Raw genomic sequence first — 11,677 nt, forward strand, 5'->3', positions numbered from 1 at the left:
CTCCCCCTCTCCCTCTCCCTCTGGAATCTTTCCTAGCAGATCAATTCTTTTGGCCAGGAAGATCAGCTTCGTATGGATTTTAGTACAGTTAAATCTAATTTGCATTGTATTTACTTAACAGCACCCTTCACTTCAAAAGGAGGTGATGATTCCCCTAAACGAATGATTTAGACAAGCATTTAGGAGACAACTAAGGCTGTTTGGGCAGTGATTGGACATTTGGAGTAATTTTCGTCTTAATTTTAATTTGATTATGATCATGGTTAAGATGAAGGTGTTTAGGTTTTTTTTTTTTTTTGGTTTTTCGAGACAGGGTTTCTCTGTGTAGCCCTGGCTGTCCTGGAACTCACTCTGTAGACCAGGCTAGCCTCGAACTCTCGAACTCAGAAATCCGCCTGCCTCTGCCTCCCAAGTGCTGGGATTAAAGGCGTGCGCCACCACCGCCCGGCTGAAGGTGTTTAGTTTTAAAGATATGCATTGAGGTGTTTGTGAGTGAAACAGTAGGATGTGGGGAGGGGCAGAGGTGGGTGAGAAAGGATGCAAATTAAGGTTAGCCTACCACTGCCACGTGCTGAGGCTGGGTGATTCATGGAGTACATGAAGATTCATTAGATTATTCTTTTGCTTTTTTTTTTAATTCTTTTGCTTTCTTACTGTACTCGAAGATTTCCATAATAAAAAGTGAAGAAAAAAAGTGGGCGACCTAATACCTATTGTTCTTTCTCCTTAGAGAAATCTTAATTAATTGCTTCTTATTATGTGGTCCATATTTGCTTTCTACCTGTGGGTTGCCAGTTCTTGACAGGAAATAGTAATCACCACCCTTGATTATAAGAACTTCGACTCAGTGTTTGCTGATACTTGAGTATAGGTGGGATCTTAACTCGAGCCAACACTCAAATGTCTTAACTGAATTAGCATCAAGTTTCAAGCTAATTCTTCAGTGACAAAAAGATTTCCCTAGTGCATTTGAAATCAGACTTAATGAATAGAAAATTGACTTTTGTTCTTCTTCCCGGAACTACATCTACTGGAGAATTGGAGCTTCGGTAGTTTCCTTTGGTGACCTTTACTTCCTTGGTGTGTGTTTCCATTTCACGGCCCTGTCTTTTTAAACAGAAGGAGGTCATCCAGCATAGCTCCACAGTAAGGGCCAAAATGGAGCTCACCCATTTCCACTTTGTTTCTCCCAGAGAATGCAGACGATGTCGCAGAGCACATTTTAAATCTGGTCAACGAGTCTCCACCTTTGGATGAAGAAGAGACAAAGATTATTGTTTCTAAAGTAGCTGATATTTCTAACTGTGACGAGATAAGTATCAACCTAACCCAGACCATACTCCAAACCATCAGCACTGTGACGGAAAAGCAGAGTGATTCAGCTTTCAACCTACCTCCAGTAAGCAATGAGTAAGTCAGAATGCTTTACTCAGGAAGCAGAGATGTTATCATATCACTTCCTCAGCGCACAGGCAGTTATGCCTTGACAAGGCCCAGAGCAGTGGCTAACACCATTTGAATATGAATGAGCTCTCAGTGATAATGACTTTTCAAATACATTCCTACCTAAAACCCAGCCTGAAATCTCTCTAACTGCCGCACATTTCTATAAAATGTATCCAACTTGTGGGATCCTGAAAAACTTAGGAGTTGTTCTGCTTGACACTTTCTACTTCACAGTCAATAACCAGTTTTATATTTCCTCTCAGGGAGCTGACTTATAAATGTTTTATTTTTATTTACTCTTTTATTAAGTGTTTTATTTATTCTCTGAAAATTTCTATATTATCCAATATAGTTTGATGTCCATTTTATGTAGCATTAATTGAACAAGACACAGAGAGTTATTGATAGCAACACTAAAGAAGAAAATAACTCTTATATGAACTCTTATATGATGTACTGTCCATACATCATTTAACCTCTTAGAGCAGTGGTCCTCAACCTTCCTAATTCTGGGACCCTTTAATACAGTCCCTCATGTTGTGGTGACCCCCAACTATAACATTATTTTATTGCTACTTCATAACTGTAATTTTGCTACTGTTATGAATCATAACGTAAGCATGTGATATACAGGATATCTGATGTGGGACCCCAACAATGTCACAAACCGCGAGTTGAGAACCACTGCCTTAAACTATTGTAATAGAACCAGTGAATCCATCCATCTCTCCTTCTTCCAGTTCTACTCTTATTTCCTTCCCTGTCCATCTGCTTGAGCCTCTGATCATAGCCTCTGCTTGTACTGTTGCCTCTCTGTGGCCCATTTTCTCTTATATTTTTGGTTGTGAACCAAGCCTTTAACGGCTGAGCCATCTCTCCAGCCCTGTGGCCCATTCTCTACACAGCAGTCAGAGATAGGTTTCAGTATACACATCAGATCACACCATGCTTTTCAGACCACTTGGTGGCATTCCTTTATAGGTTTAATAAAATCCGAACTTCTCAGGATGAATCTGACTTTATAAAAAGCAATTTCATCCGATTATTTTGTAACGAACTTTAAGATGCATGCTGGTACCACCCCTGACTTTGTTTGCAAAGGAAATGCAGGTCGAGGAGGTCATTTTGTTTACCCCTACAGAAATTAGAGGTGCTAAGATGCAGACCTCCATTTGTTAGGCTCCAGAACCAACCAACATCAGTGACAATGAAGTCACAAAGTCAAGCATCTCAGTAAGGGTGTCTTGTAGGGGGGATGAGTTTTATCAAGGCAGAAAAAAATGCTCGTTGCCTGTAATTCTTTTCAGGATTCTGAGGATAATCGAGCGTGCTGGTCACAAGATGGAGTTTACAGGGAGAACGGCAAATCTCACCGTGGCTAAGCTGGCTTTGGCTGTGCTGCGGGTAGACCACAAGTTTGAAGGTATGGCCTTCAACATCCACTCCTCTGAAGAAGTTACAGCCCCCCAGGTAAGTGCAACATAGGAAACTGAAAGCCAGGCAGCCAAATGCTGTCCTAGATCTTCACCCATGAAGTTCTTGGGAAGGAAACAGTGCATCCTTAAAAGCTTTAAACCTGAGTGGGAACATTAGGGAAGTATAAAGATCCTAGGGAAGCTTTGTGTGTGTGTGTGTGTGTGTGTGTGTGTGTGTGTGTGTATCTCCATATCCCTTGGTAGGCTAGCATCTTAGTTGTATTGATGTGTGGTGTGCAATGATGCCACAATTGGCTCTGTCACTGGAAATTATCCAAAATATTAGGTGACTATTGGCTACCATACAGGGATAATTTATTGTATGTTGGATGTTATGCTGCTGAGTACTGTTGGAACACATAAGATAACAGAAAAGCCAAGGGATGTGCCCAAGGATACAACCTAATAGCCAAGCTGGAATTCAGATCTCCATCTGGCCTTATTTTAGAGTCTGGGTTCAGGTTAGATAACAGAAGCAAATGTCAAATGTTTTTGATGTGATGTGGATGCTAATTACCCTGATTTATCCCACTGTACGCCATAGATAAATGCAACCATCATGCATCAGTTATAAAAGTCTCAGCCCTGTCAACTGTCCAACAGCTGTTCAGCCCCTGACAGGTGATATGCAACTTGGAAGCAATCTGAGGGAGCAGATTTTATTTGATACTTTAAAATTATAAATTTATATGTGGGAAAGTACACAAATCCTAAGTCTAACGTTTCTGAATTTAGCTAAGGCCTATGTCCACATAACCCAAACTTTATCAAGATATAGACTATTATTGTTCTTGAAAGACCCTCCTATCCCAGTCAAACCCTGGAGGTGTTACCTCCAGGGGCCACCACCACCCTGACATTTTTTCCTGCCATAATTTGTTCCTGTTATAGAACTGATTCATCCAAAGAAAACCATGTGCTATGTACATGATTCTATACTAGAAGTCTTCTTTCATATATCTTACAATTGTTTGAAATTCATCATTTTGTTTTCCATATTTTTAAATTGCTGAAGAATATTTGATTGAATAAACATATCATGTTTTTTTATTTATTTTACCATTGCTGTTTGTTTGTTTGTTCCAGTTTGTAGATATTACAAATAGCACTCCTATGAATATTTGCATAAAAGTCTTTGTTTGGACATGTTTTCACGAGCCTTGGGCAAATAGTTAGAAACAGAGTAGCTGGCTCATAGGGTATATACTTACCTTAGGAAGAAATCCCTGTGTTCTTTTCTCTGGTGGCTAATGATGGGCAGGAAGCTTTCATTTTCATCCTGATTGCTCACAGAACTTCTTTGTTGACTTAGCCATCAATCTTTTGTTCATATTTTAATTGGCTTGTAGTTCCTTTCTGTAACTTCCGTATCATTTTCTCAGTTGGGGTCTTTTCATAAGCAGATGTTTAGAATTTTTTTCTGAAATCTAATTTGTAGTTCGTTTACCTCACTAGTAACCATATATGATTTGTTTGGGAAAAAAAATCTTTGACATGGGGCAGTCATGAAACCATTCTTTTATGCTTTCTTTGAAAAACTCTTTGGTTTTAACTTTTATGCTTAAAAAGAAGATTCCCCAGTGAGCTAATTTTCTTACACCATATGAAATGATTTTGCTACATATGAATATTTCGTTTTTAAAACAATACCACTTACTGGGAACTTTCCCTCTCCCATTAGTGTTCTTTGTTACCTTTGACAAAAAAAATCAAGTCACAATACATTTTTTAAAGATTAATAGGAGGATCTCATAAAGTCTCAGTCCTAAGTGAAGAGCTGCAAACAGTTAATGGCTGCTGAGAGGGGGAGAATCAGTCTTCTCCAGGGATGAGCCTCTGATAGTAAGTCCAATCCCAAGTCATCGGCACACGTGTGAGCTCAGCAGGCTGTATTTATAAATGTGTATATATCTACATCTCTCTAGATATGTAATAATAATTTAAGAACAAGAGGTCATGAATTTGAAAGGGAGCAGAAGAAACAAAGAATTAGAAGAAGGAGAAAGAGGGGAAATAGTATAAATACAGTACTCATACATGAAATTCTCAAAAGAAGAATTGGAGAAATAAACCTATTTTTAGATTTTCTGTGTTGTTACATTTATTTTTTTTATACTTATGTTATTGCTACTCCCCTTTGGTACCTATATTATGTGTGTGTGTGTGTGTGTGTGTGTGTGTGTGTGTTATATGTATGTGTATATGTGTGTATATGTGCACAGGCCAGAGGAGAATGTCAGACTTCCTGATCCATCTTCATTCTCTGCCTTATCCCCTTGAGACAAGTCTCTCACTGAACCTGAAACTCGCTATTTTTTTATTGGATATTTTATTTACATTTCAGATGTGATCCCCTTTCCCCATTTCCCCCTCCCCCCACCCAGGAACCCTCTATCCCATCCCCCTTCCTGCTTCTATGAGGATGGACCCCAACCAAAAAGGCCCACTCCCACCTCCCCACTCATGAATTCCCCCACACTAGGCATCCAGCCTTCACTGGACCAAGGACTTTCTCTCCCACCTATGCCCGACAAGGCCATCCTCCCCTACATATACAGCTGGAGCCATGGGTCCCTCCCTAAGTGCTCCCAGGCTGGTGGTTTAGACCCCAGGAGCTCTTGTTGGTTGGTATTGTTGCTCTTTTCATGGAGTCCCAAACCCTTTCAACTCCTTCAGTCTTCACTCTAACTCCTCCATTGGGAACCCCATATCAGTTCAATGGTTAGCTGTGAGCATCCACCTCTGAATATGTCAGACTCTTGCAGACCTCTGAGGACACAGCTATATCAGGCTCCTGTCAGCATGCACTTCCTGAATTCCACATCAGCATCTACCTTTGGTGACTGCACATGGGATGGATACTCAGGTGGAATGGTCTCCAGATGGCCCCTCCTTCAGTTTCTGTCCCTCACTTTGTCTCCATATTTGCTCCCTTGAGTATTTTGTTGCTCCTTCTAAGAAGGGCTGAAGAACCCCAACTTGGTCTTCATTCTTCATGAGTTTTATGTGGTCTGTGAGTTGAATCTTGAGTACTTCCAGCTTCTGGGCTAATATCCAATAATCAGTGAGCAAATACCATGTGTGTTCTTTTGTGATTGGCTTACCTCACTCAGGATCGTATTTTCTAGTTCCATCCATTTACCTATGAATTTCTTAAATTCATTGTTTTTAATAGCTGAGTAATACTCCATTGTGTAAATGTACCACATTTTTTGTATCCATTCCTCTGTTGAAGGACATCTGGGTTCTTTCCAGCTTCTGGCTATTATAAATAAGGCTGCTATGAACATAGTTGAGCATATGTCCTTGCTATATGTTGGAGCATCTTCTGGGTATATGCTCAGGAGTAGTATAGCTGGATCCTCGGGTAATGCTATGTCCAATTTTCTGAGGAACCACCAGACTGTTTTCCAAAGTGGTTGCACCATCTTGCAGTCCCACCAACAATGGAGGAGTGTTCCTCTTTCTCCACATCCTCACCAGCATCTACTATCACCTGAGTTTTTGATCTTAGCCATTCTGACTGGTGTGAGGTGGACTCTCAGGGTTGCTTTGATTTACATTTCTCTGATGACTAAGGATGTTGAACATTTCTTTAGGTGCTTCTCGGCCATTGGAGATTCCTCAGTTGAGAATTCTTTGTTTAGTTCTGTACTCCATTTTTAATGGGGTTATTTGGTTGTCTGGAGTCTAATTTCTTGAGTTCTTTGTATATATTGGATATTAGCCCTCTATCAGATGTAGGATTAGTAAAGATCTTTTCCCAATTGCCGTTGCTGTTTTTGTCCTATTGACAGTGTCCTTTGCTTTACAGAAGCTTTGCAATTTTATGAGGTCTCTTGTCAATTCTTGATCTTAGAGCATAAGCCATTGGTGTCCTGTTCAGGAACTTTCCTCCTGTGCCCTGGTATTCGAGGGTCTTTCCAACTTTCTCTTCTTTTAGTTTCAGTGTGTCTGGTTTTATGTGAAGATCCTTGATCCACTTTGGCTTGAACATTGTACAAGGAGATAAGAATGGATCGATTTGCATTCTTCTACATGTTGTCCTCTAGTTGAACTAGCACCATTTGTTGAAAATCCTGTCTTTTTTCCACTGGATAGTTTTAGCTCCTTTGTCAAAGATTAAGTGACCATAGGTGTATGGGTTCATTTTTGGGTCTTCAATTCTATTCCATTGATCTTCCTGCCTGTCTCTGTACCAATGCCATGCAGTTTTTTTTTTATCACTATTGCTCTGTAGTACAGCTTGAGGTCAGGGATGGTGATTCCTCCAGAAGTTCTTTTATTGTTGAGAATAGTTCTCACTATCCTGGGGTTTTTGTTATTCCAAATGAATTTGCAAATTGCTCTTTCTATCCTTATGAAGAATTGAGTTGGAAATTTGATGGAGACTGCATTGAATCTGTAGATTGCTTTTGGCAAGATGGCCATTAAAGGTCGATCCTCTTGGCCTTCTTTTAGTTGCCTTGCTACCAGCCGTGTGAACCTTCTGTAGTAAGAGCCCTTCACCTTTTTTTTTTTTTTTGGAAGATTGCTACTCTAAGCTTTTTCTAAGTCTATATAAATTTTTACATCTGCTTGAATATTATTAATAATATTTACTCTTTATATATCTTAAATAAGCAAATAGTAGTTTACAAAATGATTTATTTCTTTTTCTTTTTTTTTTTTTTTTTTGGGTTTGGTTTTTTCGAGACAGGGTTTCTCTGTGTAGCCCTGGCTGTCCTGGAACTCACTCTGTAGACCAGGCTAGCCTCGAACTCTCAAACTCAGAAATCCGCCTGCCTCTGCCTCCCAAGTGCTGGAATTAAAGGCGTGCGCCACCACCGCCCGGCATGATTTATTTCTTTTGTGACACTTTTAGGCAATGGATTTTGATCACACCTACATCCACCCTCTCTGCTCTTGTTGCCCCTTCTATTGATCCCTCATTTCTTTAGACAGTCTCCTTTATACTTTCATGCCTTTTAAATCTTAGTGTTTGTTTTTCTGAATCTGACTTATTTTGATTAATATGACAGCCTCCAGTTATACTCCTCTCATGGGGGCATATTTCATTCTTCTTCATGGGTGAATAAGATTTTATTGGGCAATTTAAAGCCATTTTTATGTCTTGTCACCTTGACTAATTCAATATCTTAGCTGTTATGAATAGTATCACAATAAATGTAGGAATACAGGTATCTGCCTTACATATGACTTTGATTCTTTTGTGTATATACTCAGGGGTTGTATAGGTAGATAATCTGGCTGGACTGTTTGATTTCTGATGGAACTTCCATACTGATTTCCATAGTGGCTGAACTATGTTACATTTCCATCAGCAGCATTTCTCCTTTGAATCACATTGTCTTAGGGGTCCAATTTCTGTGATTAAACACCATGACCAAAAGCAGGTTGGGGAGAAAGGGGTTTATTTGGCTTACACTTCTGTAGCAGTGTTCATCAAAGAAGTCAGGACAGAAACTCTAACAGGGCAGGAACCTGGAGGCAGGAGCTGATGCAGAGACCATAGGAGAGTGCTGATTACTGGCTTGCTCTTTATGGCTTGCTTAGTCTGCTTTCTTATACAACAGAGGACTATCATCTCAGGGGTGGCCCAATCCACAATGGGCTGGTCACTCTTCCATCAACAACTGTGATGGTGGCATATGCCTTTAATAGCAGCACTCAGGAGGCAGAGGCAGGAGAATCTCTGAGTTCAAGGCTAGCCTGGTCAAGACAGAGCAAAGTTCCAGGATAGCCAGGGCTACACAGAGATATTCTGTCTCAACAAACCCAATCTAAATAAAAACAATAAAGACAAGAACAAAACCAAAAGAAAATGCCTTAGGAGTCTGCCTCTGACCCGATTTTATGGAGACATTTTCTTAATGGAGGTTCTCTCCTCTCCTATGACTTTAGTGTGTCAAGTTGACATAAAACCCAGCACACACACATATCTAATGTAGTTTTATTAATGCTTGCTCTAGATTAAAATATAATTCTTAATATTTTTGCAGTCTACTTAGAGTTAATATTGGCTGCTCCTGTCTCTCCAAAAAACTCATAGAATTTTAAGGCCATAACCCTCTCTTAAACTCCCTGTCCTCTATTCCCTTTTATATGTGGGTTATTATTTTTTAACCAAGGAAGACTATAGATTACACAAGAGAAATTTATAATCACTTATTTATTGCTTTGTTTGAGTTTTTGAGACAGGGTCTCATTATATAGTTCTGGTTGGCCTGGAATTCACTATGTGGACTCGATTAGCTTCAAGCTAATAGAAGTGCACCTGCCTCTGCCTCCCAAGAGCTGGGATTAAAGGCATATGCAACTGTGCTAAAGAAATTGAGAAAAAGTTGTCGGTTTTTGTTTTGCTTTGTTATTATTTAACATTACCTGGGCACTTACTAGGTTTGTTCCTCTGTTCCTCTCTGAAGAGCAGGCTTCATCTAGTATCAATTCCCTTTAGCTTCATAAATGTCACTGTCTTCTTCTGCTCTTAACCTTTTTCTGGTGAGAAATCAGTATCACTTAAGTTTTTGCTTCTCTGTATGAGATGTGGAATATACCATTTGCACCTATTGACTTTTAATATTTGCCTTTGGGTTTTTTTTTTTGCAGTTTGACTATCAATGTGATTTCACGTGGTTTTCTTTTTATTGTGTTGGGATTTGCTGCATTTCTTGAATTTATAACTTATTATTTCTTCAAATCCTGTTTCTTTACTATGTTATTTGTTCACTTGAGACTGCAATTTCATGTATCTGTGACCTTTTAGTACTGCTTCAAAAGGCCTTGAGGTTCTTTTCATATTTTAATTACTTTATTATGTGCTTTCTGATGGGATGATTTCTATTCAGTTATCTTAAAATTCAGTGGCGTTTGTTATCATCACATAATTGTTGAACTCATCTAGCACAAAAATTTCCAACATTTATCCTCAGATTTTCTTTTCCTCCTCCTTATCCTTTTCATTCTTATTACTTTGTTTTGTTGTTTTTGTAGTATTATTCCTTCTCTTTGCGTTAATTGACAGCACATTTTCTTTTACATACCAAAGCACAGCTGTACTTGAAGCTTTAAAATCACTGTATATTAATTTTAGTGTTTGTGTCCTCTCCAGATGGTTGTTCATTGCTTGTCTTTGTAGTTGCATATGGATCACATGCATTCCTTCTCCATATATTGAGAAACTTGAATTACATTTTGATTATATACTATTGTGATTACATACATTCTGAATTTTCTTATGTAGAAATTCATTTCTAATATATTTCTCTGAAGGCTATGGATTTGGCTATAACGGGCAATGAAGTTGTCTGGAATCAAAGTAAACACCACATCTTGGGTGGCAGTTCAAATCTCAGTTGAGTTCCTTGATTTTTATTTAGCATTTGTCTTATGCATATATGACTCCGAGACCATGAATATAACCTATGCAGAGTTTAGCTCTCTTCATTCCAGGTGTTCTCCGTCCTGTCCTTCCAATGGCTATGGTTCTCTTGAACTTTTGCTTCTGATTCTTCACAACAGGTATAAGTAGATTTTGCTAGCAGCAACTCTCAGATTCTCTTCAAAGCTATAGTAGTTTCAACCAAGAATCAGCTGAGCAGTTGAAACAGGTAGTTCGCCTTGTGTTTTTACCCTTTTCCTGACTGCTTACTCTGCTCTAGAATCTCTCTGCTAGGATTCATTTTCCTGGGCTTTCAAATGACTGTTAGTTTATATAGCTGCTATATGCAGGAAACTCCTCATCCATTAAGAGCCCTTTAGCTATAGCAGCAGCAGGTGTTGACCTCTCTGTTTACATATGGGGTGTCCATTATAAGCATCAGCAGATAAACAGACCATCAACCCTCGTCACATTCTTGGTACCAAATTATGTATATGCTGAAGCTAAATTGTGACCTCTAAGGTCATCAATTGACTGGGCATGGGTCATCTGTGCTAGAAAGTCCATATGGGTTTTAGGTTCAAGAAGTCATTCCATAAACATTATACACTGTCACACACACACACAGAGAGAGAGAGAGAGAGAGAGAGAGAGAGAGAGAGAGAGAGAGAGAGAGAGAGAGCGCTAGGTAGTAGCTCATTGAGCAGCATCATGGATAATAGGAAAAACTCAGGCCTAAACCACATATTTGTGTTCAGTTACTTCTGTGATTTATGACATCTGGATATGACTTGTAACTTCCCTGAGCCTCTGTTTCTTCAAATCCTACTACAACACACTTCTCCAGTTTGGCAAAGATATTAAATAAGGGAATGCATTTAAGGGTGCTTATACACTCCTTTTTGCCTGGGAGATCCAGGTTTGTGATTGTGTTCCCAGTGAGTGTAGCTTTTAATAAAGCCAATTTTCATCTCAAAAATATTCTAGAATATACTAAATACTATTTATTACCAATGAAACCAGAATATTGGTCTAACTATGAGTCTCTAGCAGAATTCTTAAAGCCTGATGCCTCCCTTTCTGGGCTCACACTTAGTGAAAGCACTGGTCAATGCACTGTGAGGCAAGTGTCTAATACTACTGCATGGTTTGTTCTTTTTGTTGTTTCTTTCTGCTTTCAGAACTATAAGGGAAAAGGTAGTCTGATGTTTCAGTTCACTTTATTTCTCAATATTTGGACAAATCACGTAATTTGTTATTCTCCTTTTCACCTGTTATTATATATGTAGACTTAGGTTAAAGGAAGAGAGCCTTGGAAGGAAAAGTTCTCTCTCTCTCTCTCTCTCTCTCTCTCTCTCTCTCTCTCTCTCTCTCT

General features: G+C 39.1%; 1 protein-coding gene across 1 annotated transcript in view; it reads left to right on the forward strand.

Moving 5' to 3' along the window:
• Positions 1-11,677, forward strand: part of Adgrg4 (adhesion G protein-coupled receptor G4) — an 80,436-nt gene that overhangs the window by 40,606 nt on the left and 28,153 nt on the right. The window contains exons 10-11 of the mRNA XM_028776901.1: positions 1,194-1,410; positions 2,754-2,916. Coding sequence (XP_028632734.1) covers positions 1,194-1,410; positions 2,754-2,916 — 380 coding nt within the window. The remainder of the gene's footprint in view (positions 1-1,193; positions 1,411-2,753; positions 2,917-11,677) is intronic.

The sequence above is a fragment of the Grammomys surdaster genome, unplaced genomic scaffold (genome assembly GCF_004785775.1).
Source record: "Grammomys surdaster isolate TR1022 unplaced genomic scaffold, NIH_TR_1.0 274, whole genome shotgun sequence".
In the NCBI taxonomy this organism is placed as follows: Eukaryota; Metazoa; Chordata; class Mammalia; order Rodentia; family Muridae; genus Grammomys; species Grammomys surdaster.